We start from the raw sequence: 20,994 nt of genomic DNA, 5'->3' as shown, positions 1-20,994 counted from the left end.
CAGAGGCAACCGGCATTGGCTGTCCCCGAAGTGACAGGAGCTCGTCGCTTGGTGGTCGTGAGATAATAGTTCATCTGTGAAATGTAATGGGCATGGATTAAAGAAGCTGATCAGGACCTAAAGACACGCCTAGACCACAATGTAGAGCTGCTCACTCAGAGTAGAATATTCCACATGTGACCCACTTAATACCTTCTAATACTTCAGTACTACAAGCTTAGGTGAGCGCGTAACTTTGACCATAAATACGGATTGCATTGGTTGATCCCAATGGCCGTTGGGTCAGCTCACAGATCACATAGTATTTGAGAAGGACAAACCAAATTAAAATAGATGTCTATAAATGTCTGTTAACGTTACCGGTGAGGTGGGCCCTGTTCCATGATATTGGTATCAGAAGCTTGATGTCCTTCGAATAGGGCCTTGGCATCCGAGGAAATATGACCAATTCCACAGGAGCGCCGTCTTCTGGCCGACCTGGTTTCGTCTGAGTGGTAGACGAACCCTCTATTCGGCCTCCAATGGATATTCATATACATAGGCCTTGGTACTGAGCTGCAAAATTGTGGAAAGCTTCAAGGTCGGTAGGTTCAGCCCGAGCATAGAGAATCCTATAATAGAACCTGCCAGCCCGCTTGTCTGTTGTAGGAGTTAGCTTTGCGTCCGCAGTCTTTCAAGATTGATAATTGCCACAGCCTGGCCAGTCAAGTTGAGCAACATAAAACAATATATGGATATAGAAGTTGTTGAGCGATTGACCAGCTTGATGTAGTTGTGAGCAATTCTGAAACAACTAATCGGAATAAACGGCTGGCAGAACCAAGAACTTGATTGGCCTGCTTGACGGTCTTGGCCCCCACCTACCCCTACTGCCAACTACTGGACCCCTGCAACCCGAACTTCTGTGACGCGCGGAGCATCTGAAAGCTCCAGCTGTCCTCAAAGTGCATGCGTTCGAAAATTGGGCTTCAAGTAACTCCAACCAAGGCCTTGCTGTTTTCATGAACCACCCTCCCGACAGCAATTCCGACAACGAGGGAGCAACAGCGACAATGGTGGTCGCAACCGACCCTCATTCTTCAAACCCGGTGGAGGCTTTTGCCAACCTGGGCAAGAGTAAGAGCACCAAGACCATATTGAAAGTCGTCATTCTCTGCTTCATCGCAGGCGCGGCAGTAGCTAGTCGTCTTTTCTCCGTCATTCGTGAGTCGCCCCAGACCAAACTTCACGGCGCATATCGGCAGCTTGGGGTCTCCCGAATCCCTTGCACATGTCTGCCTCCGATTCAATCGGGGCCTTGATGCTGCCCTGTGTCATTGTGAAGCTCCAATGCTAACCACCTCAACTCCAGGTTTCGAGTCCATCATCCACGAATGTCAGTAGCTTAGAACCAGAGCTCTCCTACCCGCTACCGGTTCCGTCACTAACACTCGAGACAGTTGACCCATGGTTCAACTTCAGGGCAACCAAATACTTGGTAGCAAATGGCTTCTACGATTTCTGGGACTGGTTTGACGACCGAACATGGCATCCATTGGGACGAGTGACTGGAGGTACCCTGTACCCGGGCCTGATGGTTACCAGCGGTGTCATCTATCATCTTCTCCGTGCCCTGACTGTGCCGGTCGACATCAGGAACATTTGTGTCCTTCTCGCACCAGCCTGCTCCGGCTTGACGGCGTTTGCAGCTTACCTCCTGACAAATGAGATGACCACATCCTCCTCGGCTGGATTGCTGGCTGCCGTCTTCATGGGAATCACGCCCGGCTACATTTCGAGATCCGTTGCTGGTTCGTACGATAACGAAGCCATCGCCATCTTCCTCCTCGTCTTCACCTTTTACCTGTGGATCAAGGCGCTGAAGCTCGGATCCGTCCTCTGGGGTGCCCTCTGTGCCCTTTTCTACGGTTACATGGTGTCCTCGTGGGGTGGATATGCCTTCATTACGAACCTGCTGCCTCTCCATGCTTTGGTTCTCATCTGTATGGGCAGGTACAGCACCAGGCTCTATGTTTCATATACCACTTGGTACGCGCTGGGCACGATTGCCAGCATGCAGATTCCTTTTGTGGGTTTCTTGCCTGTTCGCACCAGTGAGCACATGCCAGCTTTGGGTAGGTCATTTGCATCATGAGCAGCATAAGAGTCAGCAACTAACCGAACGTCAGGCGTCTTTGGATTCCTCCAGTTGGTGGCGTTCATCGTCTATATCCGTGCGGCGCTACCCAGTCAGCAGCAGTTTAAGAACTTTCTGATCATCGTTGCGGGCGGCGTGTTCGGTATCTCACTCGTCACCCTGGTTGGTTTGACATCAGCAGGATACATTGCACCCTGGTCCGGCCGATTCTACTCTCTGTGGGATACCGGCTATGCCAAGATCCACATTCCCATCATTGCCTCGGTGTCTGAGCATCAGCCCACGGCCTGGCCTGCCTTTTTCTTCGACCTGAACATGTTGATCTGGCTCTTCCCAGCTGGCGTCTACCTGTGCTTCCAAAAGCTGGAGGATGAACATGTCTTCATTGTGGTCTACTCTGTCTTTGGCACCTATTTCGCTGGTGTCATGGTACGACTGATGCTGACGCTGACCCCTGTGGTCTGTGTCGCTGCTGCCATGTCCGCATCCCAGCTTTTGAACACGTATCTCCATGTCAAGTCTCCAAAACCCGAAACAGCTGAGGCAGAGGAGAGCACAGACAAGAAGGCTTCCAAGCATGCGGGGTCGCTGCGCAGTACCAGAAAGCCTCTGGTCGGTATCTACAGCTTTATGTCCAAGGTTTCCGTTTCAGCAGCCATGACCGGCTACCTCCTGCTCTTTGTTCTTCACTGCACGTGGGTCACTTCCAACGCATACTCGTCCCCATCCGTGGTGCTGGCAAGCAGAATGCCGGATGGCAGCCAGCATATCATCGATGATTACCGTGAGGCTTACCAATGGCTTCGACAAAACACCAAGGAGGATGCCAAGATCATGTCATGGTGGGATTACGGCTACCAGATTGGCGGTATGGCTGATCGACCTACCCTGGTTGACAACAACACGTGGAACAACACCCACATCGCGACCGTTGGCAAGGCGATGAGCTCTCGTGAAGAGGTCAGCTACCCAATCATGCGCCAGCATGAGGTCGATTACGTCTTGGTTGTCTTCGGAGGTCTTCTCGGATACTCTGGAGACGATATCAACAAGTTTCTGTGGATGGTCAGAATCGCCGAAGGTATCTGGCCCGATGAGGTCAAGGAACGCGACTTCTTCACCCCTCGTGGCGAGTACCGCATCGACGGCGAAGCTACTGAGACCATGAAGAACAGCTTGATGTAAGTGTATCGCTGCTAATATCGTAAAACATCACTAACAACTACCAGGTACAAGATGTCGTACTACAACTACCAGTCTCTCTTCCCACCCGGCCAGGCTCAGGATCGCGTCCGAGGTGCGCGTCTCCCTGATGTCGGCCCGACTCTCAACACGCTGGACGAGGCCTTTACCAGTGAAAACTGGATCATCCGCATCTACAAGGTCAAGGATCTCGACAATATTGGTCGAGACCATGCCGCAGCAGCATCATTTGACAGAGGCCATAAAAAGAAGAAGGCCATCAAGAAGCGAGGTGCGAGAACCCTGAGAGTAGACTAGATCTTCCAGGCTGTTGCTTCGTAGAGGCTTGATCACACATAGAGGCTTGGGTTCGTCTCTACGATGAAGTCCCACAATCTCGTAAGGATGGGCTGAAAAATAGCCTACCAGGATGACGGGCGGGCAGGCAGGCATTGTACGTGTAACAAAAACGGACCAAATATATTTTGTTAACTGATGAGCTCGACTCTCTGGACTGTACTGATGGAGTGAAGATATGCAAAAGTGTAACGTGCTGGGTGAGGTCCTTGTGAACGAGCAGCGAGGTCTTGGTGGTGAACGGTTGGTGGACCATGGGTGAGATCGAAGATTATACAACCGTACATTTTCAATTGTGTGAACGAGGCATTACTCAATTGATTCTGAGAGCATCAAGCATTATCTAATTGGTTTTTAGTTGAGCATAGTCTGGTCTCAAGTCACCATTCCTCGCAACCATCACAACTTGCCTTCCCCAGCACCTCCCCCATGATTCTTCTATTTTGTTGGCAACCAGAAGAAATAACATAAAGCTACACCCGAATCGCCCAGCTCATTCTTTGCCCTTTCTCAATACCTGCAATTGGGCTGTGCGAAGCTTTTATTTTCATTTCCTCTACCAGCAGCAGTGTCACAACTGAGCCTTTGAGTTAGCCAACCTGTCGCGACCATCCCCGTCGCTCCTTCCTCACTGGCACATATCTCTAGATTGCAAGATATCACAGTGTTGGAAGTGGCGGTGATGTGGAGATCCAGAAAAGGTCGTAGTGGCAGCGAGTAAGTCTTCCGTTTATACTTTACCTGCCGTTGATTTTACAATGTCAATCACCGCACTCCCATCACCTCATGTCGCGGAAAGTGCGACTCTGTTCACTTCCTTCTGATCCTGGGCATCTCCTTGTCAAACCATATTGATAGCTATCATCTGGCAAGCAACGACAGAGAGATTGGTATACTCAAATCTGTACATCTCACTGACAACTCACCAGGAGCTCCAGCACGCTCTCAGCCCGGCCGTTAGTTGGCAGCAGTGAAACATATCTCCCGCAGTATGCGATGTATGTCACGACGACCAAGTCAGGAAAACCTGCGCTGGTCAGGAAGAAGCATGATCCGCTATTACAAGACTATGGCTTCGACTTGATGGGACAGGGTTTGGGCCTTCCGTCTCGAATGGACTTTGATCGACGTGCTCGTCCCAATACTGCCTCTAGAAGCCCGTCGCTCGTCTCAACTCCGATCAGAGCTTCTCATCGTCGGATCGAGCCTTCATCAAAACGAGATACCGAGTATGACTACTACGGGCTTCCTCGCTCAATCCTCAAGGCCAGACACAATAGTCGCAGCCGGTCCCGCTCCGCGTCCGCGGTCGGGAAGTTATTTGGTCGTAAGGCTAATGAATACGAGCTGGAGCCCGAGCCTGAGCCTGAGGAGTCCCCAGCGACTGTTGTCAAGATCAAACGAAGCAATGGTTGCAGTTCCCGAGCAAAGCCTAATGGACACGACCAGCTCGAACGGAGGGAGACCATTGAGCTTAAGGATGATAGGGATTCCGTGATTGAGCTAGAGAAACCAGAGAAACCAGAGAAGCCACACCAGCCTCCGGCACCATACACGCCATTCACCTTTCCTGCACTCTCAATACCCCCGGGCTTTTCGCCACAGCATGCAACGACTATGGCACCGAACGTGGCTCACGCATACCATCAACCAGTGACCTTTCCGACCTTCCCCGGAACTGTAGCTGACCATACTCATTTCGCTACATATCCTCTCAACAATTGGCACAATCAGCAAACTCCATTCACTCCCCCTGCCTCAGTCCATCATCAAAGCTATATTATGCCTCAATCAGCGTCAATGCCCATACTGCCAAACCAGACCCAGCACATGGTACCGTCTATGCCAAAATCCGCCTCGGCTCCCTTTGCTGAGTTTTTATTTCCATCTCCTCCACCCTCTGCTCGCATCGTCTACGTCGGCGATGGAACCACGGCGTCCTATGCCGGAAGCAACACAATTGGAACACAGGAGGCTTTGGATATTCAAGAGCATTACGACACGATTGTCCAGTCTCAGAGCGCTTTTCAAGATGAGGTGAAGGACAACGTCGGGGGTCAGGCAGACAAAAAGTCTAAGCCGAAGAAGCAGAGCAAAGAGAAGGATTCGACGAAGGAGAAACCTCTCAAACACGTGTGTGCTGATTGCGGCAAGACGAGATCCAAAGGGTACCACATGGCACATCCGTTGAAGCCAGGACAGGTTCCCGAGCCGGATTATTGTCGCAGATGCATTGCGAAAGCTCCCGTCACGGACTCTGAAGCGACAGCTAGTGTTGTAAGCCGCAAATTTACCAAGGTAAGTTCTTCCTCTGCTTCATTAATAATGTCGCTGAGTAAATTGACCAAAACCATTCAGGAGGCCCCCACTGTGACTGCCAGCACGGATGAAGATTATCTTGTCTCGAGTGGCCAGTATACTCACGACGATCGCAGACGACGTCGTACTCTTCACAAGAGACCCAGACGTAGTAGCCTCATGAAGACCTTGGTGTCTATGTATTGTGCCCACAGAGGTAACCACAAGAAGGCAAAGTCTCTGTCTACGGCTGAAGAGTCGGAATCTAGAGCGTCATCCCGATTAGGAGGCCCCAAGGTTCATCACAAGGCACCGAATGCGTCTGTTCGGCGCTCTGCTGGCAGTTCTAAAGGGGTTGCTCCTCTTCAGACGGCTTCCCTGGCGAATTTGTCTTCCGCATTGTGCTCCACAGATTCTTGTGTGTCTTCTTCAAAGCTGCTAGAAAGACTAAATGAACTGCGCAAAAGCGAGTCGACGGCATCGCATCTTTCTTCCATGGTGGGGTCGAAGGTCTCGACCTCGTCTTCCAAGAACAGTGATGTCACCCCTGTTTACAGGAAGCCTTCAGTTCGCAATGAGGCATCGGATGTGACGAATCGCTCTGCAGACCACAATCAGACTGATGTTCCTCAACCCATGGGTCATTCTGATCAGCTTGGACAATCGCATTCTGGACAATCGCATTCTGAGCAACTGCCGCGCTCCTCGAACAGCCCGTCTAACCTCAATGAGCCCGTCAACAACAGCATGCTTTCCCATGCTTCATTCAATAACCTCTCGGCGGCCAAGCGCTTCAGTTCTTAGGATGAACGTCGCTCCATGCTCGAGCCGGAGGAACCTACCCCCAGTGATCGCAATAGTGCTTTTGACTTCGTGCCTCCCACGCCTGCTGAATACTATTTTGACAACAACCACGCCTCGCCTCGCGTTAGAACCGACTCATGGGAGAACATACAATCTAGTATCGAGCAAGTTGCCGAAGAGATGGCTGAAGAGGATCTCATGCGTGCCGGTAAACGCTCTGGCCTTTTCGGTGGGTCGTATGGTGGTTCTGCGACCTCGACATTCCCCTTCTCTAGCAATCTGACGCCTAGTCTGATCTCCATAGAATCGTGTGATTCAGGCGAGGATCGCGTTGATGGCAATGATCACTACAAGATGGCGACGGGCGGTGGCTCAGACGTTGATGATAAGGAAATCAACGATTCCAAGGACAAGAGCCCAAGACAACTTGGTAAGTCTTTGATGCTACCGAATGTTGTGACGACAGCCATGACAGAACTGACCGGCAAAACAGAATTTTCGAGCAATGAGGATCGAGCTCATAAGACAAATCTGAGAAATACTCTGTCTGTCTCGCCTTTCAAGCACCATTACAATGCTCGCCAACACGATAATGTACAGAAGTATGACCCCAATAACGCTCATGCAGAATCCATGTACCACTACCATGACAAGACTTCCGACCTTTCAAATCACGCATCTGACTTCCACCCTCCGTCCGAAGGATCCTCCGTCGTAGCACATACCGGACACTCGGCAGACAATGTTGTCTGCCGCAACAGTAGCTGTTGCACTCCGCGGCGCCGTGTGCGACGCTTCGGCATGTACTAAACTCGGAACTGTGAAACCCACTCGACATGCGCGGCTCCTGGCAGGCTACCGTTCTATGCTTGCCCTGGATGGACTCCAATTTGGGCTGCGCTGCGATGATCGAGTACCTCTGAAGGAGAGAGCTAAGCGGAAAACTCTTGCCTTACCATTCACTATTGTTCTATACTTACTGCTTGTTGCACCATTTGCAGAATACTGTCTTGGCTTAGACTCAAAGAGTCGAAGAAAACTAGGAGAACAGGACGGGAATCTCCTTGTTCAGGCCGAGCAATAAAAAAGAAAACAACAAAAAAAAATTTGATTTGCACGAAACTGACTCCGTCCTTGTATACCACCCCACCTCCTTCATCCCCATACCGACATGGAAAAGGAGATCGACAATACAGCAGAAAATAGGCGAGAGCAGAGTTCTAGACTGTCACTTGAGGACAAAAGGATACGATACAATGATCAATTTTGTATCAGTATGGGATATAACAAAAGGGAAAAGAAAGCAAGGTCACTCCTTTCATATCGTCATCAGTTTCGCCCATGGTGACCCATCGGCAGATTTGCATTATCCGGACGATATCGTGGCCCTATCATGAGATTGACTTGTACATAAATGAATTTCATAGCTGTTACCCATCACTAATGCGAAGATTTCTTAACAACTTGGAACTTCTGACATGTACGTTCCGTAGTAGCTGCCCAAGATCACACAAGCATGAGCCTCAATAATATTACATCAGGAGCCATCGACTAGGTCAAGCCTAATCTTATTATCTTCCCAGTTCATCGCAATGCGTGCCATTTAGATCATATTACACTTTCAGCCATTCTAACATGTAGTGTTCCCTCAAACTCAACGCCCTGACTTCTCTGGCTTTCTCGTCTCTCCCTGTTAGCTTTTGCCCCTTTTACAGTCGCAGTATTCCGATAAATAACCCAAGCTTTCTTCCTTCTTCACCTTACTGAATGTCATCCACCGCCCAGACAGTCGGCCCCTTCTTCTCCAAGCTTGCCCTCAACTTCCCAAGCACAGCCCCTCTGCGCTCCTTCCGCTCCTTGACAGCCTTCTTATCTGCCTCACCAAACCCGCTGATCTTCCTGCGCGGCGATGTGAATGCACGTACGGCAAACATGCCACCACCAATGCTGTTCACGGACGCACTCAAGGAGGGGCGCATCATGCTCTGGCGCTGCTGCGACGGCGTGCCCTCGCGCATCGACCGCTCGGGCGAGAATATGACTGACGACCTTTTCTGCGGAGTGGTGAAGGGAGAGCCCTCGCGGCTGCGGTTGCTGGCGTTGAGAGGCGAGCTGAAGCGCAGCTTGCGCATCTGGTTTTCAAGCACGTCAATGTCGCCGCTGCGCTTCTCCACCATGGCTGTCATCTTGGTAATGGTTCGCATGACGGCTTCGATGGTGGGCGTAGGGCCGCCTTTGCCGTTGGCGGCACCGGCCGACACCATCTTGGCTTTGAGTAGCGTGAGGTTTTCCTCAGCTTCGGCGAGGAGCTTGGTGAATCTCGTGAAGTCACGTCGCAGATCGTTTTGCTGCGCCGCCTGCTCGGCCGTGAGAGGTAGCGAGCGGGTGATGAGTGCTTGGTCTGGATCAATACGTGAGTCGATGATTTTCTGCAGGTCGTAACGCTTATTGCGTTCGCGAGCCAGATCGCGCAGGAGATCCTGGGCATCTGCAATCTTGTCCTCAACGTTGGCGACACGGGAACTTTCGAGCTCCTCGACAAGGTTGGACGAAACGATTTCCCCCAGATCCTCCAGTTCTCCGATGGTCCAGTCTTCGGGCGCTGAAAGGTCATCTTTATCCTTGTAGTTTTCCTGGCTGGAACCATCAATGTGCCCTTGGATGAAATTTGCAAGGGAACGGGCGTTCAGTCCCAACGTGTCGATCATGCCATTAATATCGCGATATACGGCCTCCACTTGGGCAGGAATATTATCGCTGGCTGAGGGCGCTGGACCAGTATGTGCCACAAACTCGTCTAACTCAAGAGTCGGCTGGATACCGGCTCTCAACTGGCTCTGTATCTTGTCATCCTCCTCATCAATTAACAGCTGGGTCTCTTCTGCTTCTTTCTTGGCTCTTGCTCTGCGCTGCTGTTCGACTCGAGGGTCCGCAGACGGTGGTACATCTTTCCCAATAATCGGGGGTCCCATTCGACTCTGGGGTCGCTTAGAGGCACCAAGTATTTGAGAAGCCATTCCAGGGGCGCCGAACGGGGCGCTAACAGACCGTGGTGGGTCATGGCCAATGATCCTGGAGAGAATAGCGCCTCGTACCGGACTAGGCGAACGAGGACTGACCGGATTGGGTTGGGGAAATAGGGGCGCATTTCGTCCAACCTCTCCGAACAAACTCTTCCGTTCCTCTGGGCGGGATATTGTGGAGAAGCTTCCGCCGAGACCATCGAAAGAACTCCCGGGTGTGAAGCCAGGCGTCTTATCCTTGCCACCGGCCGGAGGGCTCAGGTCTTTGGCAACATCAACGCCGCTCCCTTCACTTTCAGCATCTGAGCCTTCTTCCTCTCCCTCTTTCCCAGACTCTTCATCCTCATCACTATCGGAGACGGCGGGTAGATCGCTAGGGAAAGAGAAGCCAGTTGACTTTGAAGCGACTGATTCAAAAACAGATTGCGGTTTCGCCTGTGGTTTAGCTTGTGGTTTCGCTGATGTTTGAGCCGACTGAAGAGTAGACAGGGACGGGAAAGTGGCGTTATACGCCTTTTTGTTCTTCATGGGATCCGGGGGTAAGGGAGCGGCATCAGCCGGGCTGGGCTTAGGTTTGGCCGTCTCTCCTGGCAAAGGCGCATTTATAAATTTGGTGTCATAAATCTTCTTGTTCTTCAATGGATCTGGCGGTAGTGGGGCGTCAAGTACAGCCGAGCTGGACTTCAATGCTAACGAGGCAGGAGGCAGCGGAGCATGCGAGGGCGCCTTCCTGGTATCCGGAGAATCTACAGAACAAGACGATGAGGATGACGAGTCTCCAAGTGGAAAAGGAGCCTTACTGGTAGATTCAGGGGGGAGAGGAATGTCCGGAATATCCTTGAGGTCTTTAGGAGTGTCTGCCTCAACTTTCACCTTGTGCGGTTCAGCCGAAGGTGTCGTGGCCGCCGGACTGTCAAATATGCTGCGAGTGCTCTTTTGGAGTAAGCTGAAGATTCCACCGGTCTGAGGCGCAGTCGACGTCGTCTGGGGCATGAACTTTGACGGAGCAGGAGTCGATGTCGGGGTCGTAGATTCGGCGGTAGGAGAAGGTTGGCCGCCCAGACCAAAAAGGCCGGAGCCCGCTGGCTTCGAGTTGTCCAAGGCGCTTGCGAAGCCACTGCCGAACATAGACCTTCCTGTGCCAGAAGGCTCCTCGGGGGCAGCCTCTTCGTCCTTCGCATTGGGATCGGGTTGGAAGCTCGAAGTCAGCTTGAAAGGTTGGGATCCAAAGGGATTTCCAGTGCTAGCGGCGGGCTTCGAAGACGGGAACGAAGTCTTGGTGTCCATTGGTGCATCCGCTTTCTTTGCAGCAAATATACTTGTTCCGCTACTTGCATCGTTAGCACCAAGAGAGGCAAAGCCCCCCTTGTTAGCAAAACCAGCGAAGCCCCCAGCCCCAGGGGCATCGTTGGTTCCCGAGGGGCTACCGAATGCGCCGCCTCCCGTTGTCGGAGTCGCGCTGGCAAATCCACCCTTGTTCGCGAAATTGGCAAATCCACCTCCGGCCGAGCTACCGACTGTGCCACTGCCCGAGCCGGAGCCAGCGTTGGCGAATCCAGACTGACCGAATGCTGATCCTCCCGGTTTCGAACCAGATGCCCATGGCGATGACTTCGTTCCGATCCCTGAAGACTGGCCAAACGCAGGAGTGGGCTGCCCAAACGTAGATGAGCCGAATGATGGCGTACCAAATTTGGGGACTGATGAGGCAGCTCCGCTTCCAAATGTGCTTGACCCGAACGCACCACCGGTGATAGGGGCTGTGGAGGCTGGAGCGCTTCCGAAAGTGCTCGAGCCAAACGCGGCATCACCAGCGCCGAGTGATGAAGGTGGTGTCGAACCCCAGACTGAGGATTTTGAACCGAGTGCTGATGGGCCGCCAAATGCCGGTGTCGTGGTTGTTGCCGGTGCTCCAAATGCCGAACTGCTTGGGGCGCCGAACGCAATTGACTGGGAAGGCTTAGCCTGCGCCGCAGTTGGTGCCGACGCTTGTGCAGCATTTCCTTCAACTGCGGCTAGACCTGGGTAACTTGTCCCTCCTCTAATAGACTCAGAGTATATGATCCACCACACAGCCAACACACCCTCGTCATTTAGGACCCAGTAACCAGGTATGGGCCCGGGCGATTGTTCGATCTCGTCCGTGGGAATGGGTTTGTAGACGGTATCTCGACTTGAAAGGTCAAGGACCGTACCAATGGGCATTGGGGTATCCATGTTATCGCCCATAGGAAGAGTGGCTCTTTTGGAATCATCAGCTAACTCCGTGGTGGTGAAGACATTGGTGATTTTATCTGCGTCGGCCCCTGAGTCGAGAGGTGATTTTGACCGTGTTAGCAGACCAATATCTGGAGTAGCCGTCGACGAGAATATTAAGAGGTCTTGTAAGTTTGGAGGGAAGTCCTTCAGGCGCGCAGCTGTATGATGTGGCACCTTCTCGTTTCCGTAGGGGTCAACAGGATCAGTCAACTTCTGGCATGTGAAAGATTGGCCTTGACGGGTGATCAGGTGATATCTAGACTGAGGTGGTTGTTCTGCGGTCAACATATGGATTGCCAGGAAGACATCATTTTCCAGCCAGAGCAGAAACGAAACTGAGGTGTGGTCAGTAAAGTAGCGGATTCAGGGGCAAGTCCCGACTTACCAAAGTAATTCGCATCCAGCGTGGGTGGTCTCGGGATCTCAGCTTTGACAACACCCTCCGGCGTCATTTGGTATATCGTGCCATCCCCCGATCCAGCGACCAGTTGTTTCCCTCGTGTACTCCACGCCGCGCAGCTGATTTGGCCCTTCAATATTTGGCCACTAGCTCCTGCAACGAAATCCTTGGTTTTCATGTTGGCCATGAGTAGGTTGCCTTTGTCCGTCACTACAGCGCAGTACTCTCCCTTTTCCGGGCTCGGGTTCGGTACCAAAGCTCGCAGGGCCTCGCCGTTTGTAGGAATCTGGAAAGCTGTCTGTGTCGAGCCTTGCAGTAGCGCCTGCACGTCGTAAACGGCCAGTCCTCCACCCTGTTCAGCCGACATGATCAGGTAGTTCTCATCGGCGGTAAAAGCAAGTTGACATATGCGGACGGGCATCGGTATCTTCAGTTGCGGCTCAAACGAGCGGACCTCACTGTCGCCATCTTTTTCAGATGCGAATGCCTTTCGGACTGCTTCGGTCGTGGCTAGAACAATGGCGTCGGGACCGGCAGCTGCGACAAGCCCTTTCCGTGGTGCAATGCTGATCAAAGACGCAGTAGCCGCGGGTGCAGGAGACCATTGGGATGTCAAACGAATTTTGGCGTCGCCGGCCAGAGACAGGAAACCGAGCGCTTCTGTCTGTATAAGCTCCAACGCTGGGCCCTCGGCCATGCCCCCATTTGCACCTCCAGTCCCGGTCGGGGAACCGGTTTTGAATCCAAATCCAAAAGCCATGACTATTGGGGAGCTATCCTCCCATGGAAGGGGTAGACGAGTTCAGAGAGCCAATTCTCGCATCGGCGTGGTGAAGTCTGGAAGTTCAAGTGTATTGAGCGGCTTGGATGGCTGGTTGGGGCAGGCCAGTTTCTGCGAGTGGTCGAGTAAACAAGGTGTTCGTATCGTAAATCGTGTCTCGTAAGCTGAAAGAGGGCCCTGTAGAGGTTGGGTCGTCTTTACCCTCCTGAATCAAGCGTAGTTTCTGTGATGAAGACTTTCGCCTGATCGATTTAAAGCGTCGAAGCCTGGAGCTCTGTGTCTGCAATCGCGACTTGAGCTGGACTTTTTGGTGTACCCCTGTCAATAAAGGGCACGGGCCAGGCACTACTTCTAGCGAGCTGCAACCCGGTCATCCCGACCAATTACAGCTTGCAACACGTCGAGCTCAGGCAGCTTCTCCAGGTCGTCAGCTCTTGCCTGCCTCACGACCTGGGCATCACCAAACGCAGTCGTACTCCATACGTGACGCCATCCAACTATCACCACCACCACTTTGTCCACTCGCATCTCGAGCCCGATTCCGTCCAGGAAGCACTCCACTGTCTTCATAGAAACACTACGACGCACCCGAAGAAGCCACAATGCCAGGCTTCGACTTCTCCAACTACAACCGCAATGCAGCCTTGCATGCGCGAGGCGTCCCGCTGCCCAAGGCGACCAGCACAGGTACCACTATCGTAGGATGTATATTCGACGGAGGTGTTGTCGTGAGTACAGACAAGATTTTACATGTTCATACATCTGCATTCGTACTAAACTCCCTCATCAGATCGCAGCTGATACCCGAGCCACGAGCGGGCCCATCGTCGCCGACAAGAACTGCGAGAAGCTACACTACATCTCGCCCCAGATCTGGTGTGCTGGTGCTGGTACAGCCGCCGACACCGAATTCACCACCGCCCTCATTTCTTCCCAACTTGAATTGCACTCTCTATCTACCGGCCGCAAGCCCCGCGTCGTCACATGCATGACCCTGCTGAAGCAACACCTGTTCCGGTACCAAGGCCACATCGGCGCATACCTGGTCGTTGCCGGCGTCGACCCCACAGGAACCCACCTCTTCACTGTGCACGCGCATGGCAGCACCGATAAGCTTCCTTATGTGACTATGGGTTCGGGTTCATTGGCCGCCATGTCGGTGTTCGAGACGCAATGGAAGCCGGATTGCACCCAGGAGGATGCCATGAAGCTGTGTTCCGAGGCCATCCAGGCTGGTATCTTCAACGACTTGGGCTCCGGTTCGAACGTGGATGTGGCTGTCATCACGGCCGACAAGACGACTTTACACCGCGGCTACGTTAAGCCGAATGAGCGCAGCCAGAAGCTGAAGAATTACAAGTTCAAGCGGGGCACGACAGCCGTGCTCAACGAGAAGATCATTACGAAGGACGAGATTGGCAAATACGTGAGCGTGCAAGAGATGCCCGTGGCGGAGGTGGAAAAGATGGATGTCGATTCTTGAGGGCGCTGAGATGGGCAGGCGGGGAAATGAAATCAGGTCTCCAGAGGTGCACTTGTAACACTAAGGTTGTGCTATAATAGAGGGCGTTTCGTCAGGCGATGAGACACAGCTATTCCCCTATTCTCTGATTGTGGAGATGAGAATGAAGTTACGCGATGACATTTTGACGAGCACGTGTGGCCTTTGAGAACGATGCAAAGGCGATAAGCCAGTGGGATGTTCTTCAGCCCAGCGGGCCTCGTCAATTTTTCCGGTTTTACGATGGCAACCCACAATAGGATACGGCGTGTAGAAAGAAAATAAGTAACTATTCAAGCAGTGTTCAAGAGCTTATCCTCCTTTAAATTGACGTCATCACAAAAGGAGTTGGCCTAAGCCATACGAGGGTCATAATGCCATGATAGCTGAGACCTCACTCATTATACCGTCATTACATTACGATACTCTGTATTGGTATAAGCTCTGAAAGCATATTTAAGGAATTCACCACTTTCGTTGGTAACACAGCTTCCACAAAAAGTGGCAACAACCACCAAGATCTGACGAAAAAGGAAAAAGAAAAAGGTATCATTTCGAAAAATATAAACACAAACCGCCGATGCAACTACTATGTACGCCAATGTTCTCTAAAGTTTCAACTCGAGCTGAACTCACCCGTGGAGACAGATCTAAAATGTTTCTTCTGGCCTGTCTAGGTAGCTTCAGCAACGACCATGATAATAGCCTGACTGTTGCCGGAGGGGAGATCGGCGTGAAAGTTGGCATCGACAATATACTGTTTCAAATATCGTCAGTCAAAAAGGATACAGAAACAGGAGAGGAGACGAAGAGACGAAGACAAGGGGAAGAGACTTACCAGATTATCCATGCCGTGAACCTTGGCATTGGTGTCCACAGCCGACGTTGTACTACCTCCCCCAATAACAGCAGACCCAACCCAATGGTTCCCCGACGTATAGCTCTTGGCCATCGCGGTGACGATGGTGAAATTCACGAGCTCCAACGCAATACGGTTCGCAATCACACTAGCCTTTTCTTCAACGACTCCTGATCGCCCTGGGTCTGCAGGTACGGCTCCTGCTCGAGCGTCGTCGTGCCATTGCTATCAATACAAAGATTGTAGACGAGGCCAGACCGTAGATGAGGTACGCCTTGATACCGAAGACACCCGTATCGCTGGCGCTGCAGGACCGCTGTAGTACCGTATCACGCCGTCGCTGGCCACGTTGGACATCCAGAAGATCAGCATGCGCATGCCCTGCATTAGGATGCCCGACTCCTGGTTGTACAGGTTGGTGTTGGCGGTGAAGATGGCATGGTCCTTCATCCCCTGGCCGGCGGGGAGGTCGAGCCATTCGTTCTCAGAGGTAAGGGTGATACCTGTTGTTACCATTCTGGACAGTTTAGGACTGGGTAGCAGGTCCGATACCCGAGTTGAACAGCATGCCGGGGGTGATCCATGCCCAGGCTGCAAGGACGACTTTGCCTACCGCAGCCAAGCTGATGATCTAACTTCCGGTCTCGGTCTCGACATCGATACCTTGCTGCTTCCGGTACAGACAACACGGAGGGCCTTGGTGCTCAAGCGGATGGTGAACTCGTCTGACTACCCTGCGATTGGGAGATAAGTGCGGATCGGACCAGCACGCATCTGGTTCTCGATATCCCAGTTCGGGTAGCTGTACACCTGGGTCTTCTCGTCTAGCTGATCGACCTGGTCGCCCGACGCCCAACCCAGGCCATCAAGGAAATAACAAAAATACCATAGAAGGCTTGGTCGTACCGCTGGCCGTCTGCCGAGTTAAACCGAGCGCACTCTCTCGGCTGCTGGAGCGATGCGGTTCCACTCTCACGCCGTGGGCCACTTGTCGTCGAACTCCGACGCTAAAGGATGCACGTAGACCATGTAGTTGAATGAGCCTGCTCCTCCCAGGACACAAGCAGAGGTCCCTTCCGCGTTGGCGCATGCGTATTTGCTCGCCAGGCTGTTGGAGCCGAGGGCCGAGGCGAGTGCCGGGACACAGATGGGAGTCGGGGTATCGTTCCAGCTGAGGGTGTTGGTGGCGCCCGTTGATACAGTATTGGCGGTGCCTCGCTTGAGTAGGACGTTCTTGTTAGTCTCGGCTACTCTGGTCGCGGCGATGATGCCGGCTGGGCCACTTCCGAATACTATATAGTCATACGTGCTTTTGGAAGCCGCAGGGGATGGAAACACAGCCCGTGGGTATGGCAGTGGCGCCTTCCTCTTAATGCGTAAATTTCCTCTATCAGATCTATCAACACTTGGTCCTTGTGATCAAGACCCCGTCCAAGATCAAGCCGACACCTCCCTTGACCCATGATAGCTCACGAGAAACAAACAAATGCCAAGTAGCAAAGATCAGCGATTCCCTAGCAAACAACACAATATTTTAACAAAGCCACTCTTATGAAGCGTCTCACAGGTAGCCAGACTAGGCTTGAAATGGGGTCACATGTGGAGCCTGTCACTCCCGACAATGAGCTTAAGATAACAACGACAAGGAACTATGCCCTTACTTCCACCATCTGCGCCACTGATAGGAAAGCTGGGAATATCCCCGTGGAGGTCGAGCTGGAACACTGACAGAACTTCAAGAAACACTTTACGAGAAACGGAGGGAAGACGATAGTCCGAGTGTTATAGGGGTCTCGTATATATAGCGAAGCCGACACAACGGTGCCCAGCCTTATTTATTTAGTTATAGGACCACTATGGCCGGTATCAAAGCCCCATACATTACAACTTTAGCATTATAATGTCGGCGTGATCACCGAGATCGCCATAGTTACCAGTCATTGGATATGGAGTAGCAGAGAGAAATGCGAGATTGATTGCTCAGATTTCTAAGCGATGGCAATATCACGTGTTACCATGACTCTGGAACGGCGTGCCTGGCTTGCTGTGCCTATTTCAATGTCTAATTTAGGTAATTTCCAGTCTAACTTGCTTCCACTCGTTTCTTGTTCGCTATGGGGACTGCAGAGCATCTCGCCATAGCGAGGCTTGTGGTACCCCTCGATGACTGCTGGTTTCTGCTGGACGCATCAGTCCCTTTCATTAGTTAGCTACCCCTTGCTGTCGTATAGCTTCGCAAATATTAGCCCCGCTATCACAGCTTTAGCGGGCTGGTAATGCCTAGTTAAATGGTTTAAGGGTATAAGTCTCTGGATCTCTTGTTTCTTGCGATTTCCAAATTTCTAAGCAGCATACCATATCTACTGTATCCCGAGTACCTAACCGCCTTGATTTCTTCTTAGCTCCATTTTGATCCCCGGATAATCCACAAGTCTGCCTCCTCGGGGATCTCAACTCTCATTTCTGTTAAGAAGAGCATGACTTACACGCACAACACTACCATTACGGCCACCACCATGAGCACCAGCGTTGAGCCATCAACCTCACGACCCAGCGCCACCAGCCTCGACCGCTACACTTACCTCAAAGCCAACAAAGGCTGGATACTAGCCCACCATACGCCATCGATAACTCTCGCATCTTTTCCCTCCACATCGACGGGGCCGATGGCCCAACTCCTCACCAAATGCAAAACTGCGGCGTATCGTCCTTCACGGACACGACACCCGCGGGGTCCTCCCTAACAGCTGACTGCCAATGCGCCCGCGACAACGCAGGGTCCATGATCGGATCTCTCACGTTTGACTCGGACAAATTCGCACGGCTGGTTTACTGTGGGACTTGTGTCTTTGGGTGCCATCGGATAATTTCCTCGGGACGGTCGTGGGGACGAGGAATATTGCGGGGTTTGCTACGGGTGGGAGGAGTCGGGCGGAGGGGAGGGTTGGATATGACAGTTAGTTTGAGACTGCAGGGACGGAATAGGCGATTTTTCATACTTGGCGATTGAGAGGATGAGAGTGGTTGGCGATTACAAGAGGTTCAAGGTGACGGGCGAGGATTGTACTCCAGGTACAAGTACTGTATGTGAGGCGTTGGCGTTAACAATATGGGAAAGAAGATTGAATCAGAACATTAGTTAGATGCTTCTATAATATAATTCAATTGAACTGATTTATGTGTCTTGCAGCTTGTGAGTGGCTAACATTTATATGCCTGCTATATACAATTCCTGAAGCCTGCATATTCTCATCGTTACCACATCACTTTACAGCATAAAGATATGAGCAATCATAACTGCTATACACATGGCCCTCGAGAAATTTTAAAAGTCAATTGCCTAGATCAGGTTTGTAAAGCATGCCAGGGTTTCGGGGAAGCTACTCGGCATCGCAGCCCCTGACATAGTTAGACCATTAGTTACAGGGGGGCTGCTGACTTACAGATCTTTCTTCGCTAGGGCGCTAACAAAACGAAGTACCAGCGCCTGTTTCTTCAAGGAGTGGACATAGCGAATGTTGCAACTAGGTGTAATTATCAGTATATACAATCATTCTAGCCTGCCATTGTGGTGGCATATCGGATTATATTATATTGTCCCACTTGTTGTGCCATTCATTATGTTATCCGCCTGCTCTGCTTCAACCGGCATAAGCCCTGCAACCTCATTGATGCAGGGGGTGGCACGGGTGCATTTGCACCTTCGGGGATCTCATTCGTGTGGCAAGAAGCAAAAATGCTTAACAAATCCATGACAATCCGCGCGGGGGGAGTCGGCATACAAATAGCCTGTTTCTCCCCAGCTGTGGCAGCAACCTTTCTAATTCCACCCTTGTCTCAGCTCCTCTAGGGTTATCACGATATCTCACCACCATGATCGAACTACAATATGTCTAAACTCAAGACGCTTTCTGAATTCACATGTTTCCCGAGGCTTCCCCCAGAAATTCGGCAATTGATATGGCAATTCGCCATACCTATTCGAGTCTTTGAAATCGATTATCTGCACGCGACCCTAGGTCCTTCTGAAAGCGGCTGTAGCTGCGATCGTCCGGCCTGGCCTCTACCAGCTCCAAGGATAGCTCGGGTATGCCGAGAGGCGCGGCACGTCTCGCAGATCCTGGGTGGATGGCGGCTACTGGAAGCGAAAGACTACGGCTTCAACATCACCGGCCGATGGACCTGGTTCGACTCAGGCGCTGACACGTTGTGTGTGTATACGTGGAATTATAGAAACCGGCCTAATAGTAACGATGCCCGATACTTCAACTTACACGCATTTTGTCAAACCGCTACCAATATCTGTGTTGGTCTGTCGTCTTTGACCTGGGACCCATTGCCGATGCCCCTATTCTTCGCCTTCAGACTGGGCGACCGGAAGCTATGGCCCAGACTCGCTAATTACATGTTCTTCAATGATACCATTCACCTGCACCTGCCACCAGAGGCCATCAGAACCCAGACTTTGTTCACAGAGGGCAGCTATACTGCCTTGGTCGATATTCGAGACACTAAAAAGCTGAAGCAATGCCAAGAGCTTTGGGACCAGCATTGCCTAGGTCATGCCAACGCCACCCGTCGGTGGATGCCGGAAATAACACCTAACTCATTTCCTGGTATCTTGAATTCGCCAGAACGCGCTGAGGAGTATGCCCGGAGGCAACACGACCGACTGCGGAACATATGGCTCCAGTACGTAAACAAGAGTTTCTTTGTAGTCTGTTGCTAGACACGAGAAAACTACTTTTATATATATTAGCTCTTGATACAAATACAGACAAGGGTGGAGAGCGCAATGGGAGTTTCCCTGAGGCACTTGCAACGATTCCATTGCTGATTCCGGGTTCTACAGTGCACACTATAGTGCTTTGCTTGACGGTGACGACATGCTTCAGGACCGGACGTTATTCAAACCTGACAGCATAGATCCCAGCAAACCGCGGTTCCTCCACCATCACCCCTGGGCGCGCAAGACTCTGGCCAAGATGCCTGACTATCGACTGGTTATTGTCGTGAGGATGTGCAAAGACTACATTCATGACGCGAGTCATCTGTATAGGAAAAACGAGATGCCTGAGCGCCGCGTGGCTGGAGCGAATGTCTTACCAGCTAATTTCAGCTTCCACGGCGGATTTGAACAATAGCCGGAAACGGGACGCAAGAGCCGTCACTGGCTGGGGACTGTTTAGTGAAAGGAGTCGGCAGTTCCCAGGAAAGGAAGCTTTCGATTGCCCAGGAAGTGCTCAGGGGCCAATGATGTGTGTCCCATGTACCAAGCGCTCCAAAAGTGCCCCGATATGACAAATAATCATAATGGTCATTTATTAGTCTGCTATGTCGTAATGCCAAATATCTATATCTTTTCCCTGAAACCCCCCTTCTCTCGAGTATCG

At 51.8% G+C, this 20,994-nt stretch overlaps 6 protein-coding genes across 6 annotated transcripts; 4 read left to right on the top strand and 2 right to left on the bottom strand.

Annotated features, from left to right (window-relative positions):
* Nucleotides 1–1,052: 1,052 nt before the first annotated feature.
* Nucleotides 1,053–3,637, top strand: BCR38DRAFT_486531 (putative oligosaccharyltransferase; the record flags this gene model as incomplete). Its single annotated transcript, XM_040864042.1, has 5 exons — nt 1,053–1,203; nt 1,352–1,375; nt 1,440–2,114; nt 2,169–3,318; nt 3,367–3,637. 5 exons carry the CDS (start codon nt 1,053–1,055, stop codon nt 3,635–3,637), a joined length of 2,271 nt encoding a protein of 756 aa, XP_040714095.1.
* Nucleotides 3,638–6,725: 3,088 nt separating this feature from the next.
* On the top strand, nt 6,726–8,018 carry BCR38DRAFT_235954 (uncharacterized protein). The gene is made up of 2 exons (XM_040854356.1): nt 6,726–7,208; nt 7,272–8,018. The coding sequence occupies exons 1-2, from the start codon at nt 6,794–6,796 to the stop codon at nt 7,586–7,588; spliced, it is 732 nt and encodes a 243-aa protein (XP_040714094.1). The 5' UTR covers nt 6,726–6,793; the 3' UTR covers nt 7,589–8,018.
* Nucleotides 8,019–8,241: 223 nt separating this feature from the next.
* Nucleotides 8,242–13,552, bottom strand: BCR38DRAFT_437956 (uncharacterized protein). The gene is made up of 3 exons (XM_040860557.1): nt 12,446–13,552; nt 10,602–12,395; nt 8,242–10,547 (listed from the first exon to the last, which is right to left on the bottom strand). The coding sequence occupies exons 1-3, from the start codon at nt 13,218–13,220 to the stop codon at nt 8,539–8,541; spliced, it is 4,578 nt and encodes a 1,525-aa protein (XP_040714093.1). The 5' UTR covers nt 13,221–13,552; the 3' UTR covers nt 8,242–8,538.
* A 291-nt stretch (nt 13,553–13,843) lies between these two features.
* On the top strand, nt 13,844–14,724 carry BCR38DRAFT_410694 (proteasome subunit beta type-7; the record flags this gene model as incomplete). Its single annotated transcript, XM_040858492.1, has 2 exons — nt 13,844–13,969; nt 14,032–14,724. The coding sequence occupies 2 exons, from the start codon at nt 13,844–13,846 to the stop codon at nt 14,722–14,724; spliced, it is 819 nt and encodes a 272-aa protein (XP_040714092.1).
* A 691-nt stretch (nt 14,725–15,415) lies between these two features.
* On the bottom strand, nt 15,416–17,064 carry BCR38DRAFT_458827 (uncharacterized protein; the record flags this gene model as incomplete). The annotated part of the gene is made up of 9 exons (XM_040862216.1): nt 15,416–15,499; nt 15,581–15,801; nt 15,860–15,917; nt 15,950–16,104; nt 16,154–16,232; nt 16,265–16,326; nt 16,366–16,496; nt 16,578–16,963; nt 17,008–17,064. 9 exons carry the CDS (start codon nt 17,062–17,064, stop codon nt 15,416–15,418), a joined length of 1,233 nt encoding a protein of 410 aa, XP_040714091.1.
* Nucleotides 17,065–19,412: 2,348 nt separating this feature from the next.
* On the top strand, nt 19,413–20,916 carry BCR38DRAFT_437951 (uncharacterized protein). Its single transcript, XM_040860556.1, has 2 exons — nt 19,413–20,293; nt 20,454–20,916. Exons 1-2 carry the CDS (start codon nt 19,491–19,493, stop codon nt 20,743–20,745), a joined length of 1,095 nt encoding a protein of 364 aa, XP_040714090.1. The 5' UTR covers nt 19,413–19,490; the 3' UTR covers nt 20,746–20,916.
* The last annotated feature ends 78 nt before the right edge of the window (nt 20,917–20,994 follow it).

The sequence above is a fragment of the Pseudomassariella vexata genome, assembly GCF_002105095.1.
Source record: "Pseudomassariella vexata strain CBS 129021 chromosome Unknown BCR38scaffold_9, whole genome shotgun sequence".
Classification (NCBI taxonomy): domain Eukaryota; kingdom Fungi; phylum Ascomycota; class Sordariomycetes; order Amphisphaeriales; family Pseudomassariaceae; genus Pseudomassariella; species Pseudomassariella vexata.
This window is presented reverse-complemented; position numbering and strand designations above follow the sequence as displayed.

Excerpts from the sequence above, each read along its gene's own strand:
- BCR38DRAFT_437951 (XM_040860556.1), top strand. The coding sequence starts at position 19,491 with ATGTCTAAACTCAAGACGCTTTCTGAATTCACATGTTTCCCGAGGCTT. Across the intron at positions 20,294-20,453 it reads CTGCGGAACATATGGCTCCA|TGCACACTATAGTGCTTTGC; the intron begins GTACGTAAACAA and ends CGGGTTCTACAG.
- BCR38DRAFT_235954 (XM_040854356.1), top strand. The coding sequence starts at position 6,794 with ATGCTCGAGCCGGAGGAACCTACCCCCAGTGATCGCAATAGTGCTTTT. Across the intron at positions 7,209-7,271 it reads CAAGAGCCCAAGACAACTTG|AATTTTCGAGCAATGAGGAT; the intron begins GTAAGTCTTTGA and ends CCGGCAAAACAG.
- BCR38DRAFT_437956 (XM_040860557.1), bottom strand. The coding sequence starts at position 13,220 with ATGGCTTTTGGATTTGGATTCAAAACCGGTTCCCCGACCGGGACTGGA. Across the intron at positions 12,396-12,445 it reads GCTGGATGCGAATTACTTTG|TTTCGTTTCTGCTCTGGCTG; the intron begins GTAAGTCGGGAC and ends ACCACACCTCAG. Across the intron at positions 10,548-10,601 it reads TCTCCCCCCTGAATCTACCA|ATTCTCCGGATACCAGGAAG; the intron begins GTAAGGCTCCTT and ends CTTGTTCTGTAG.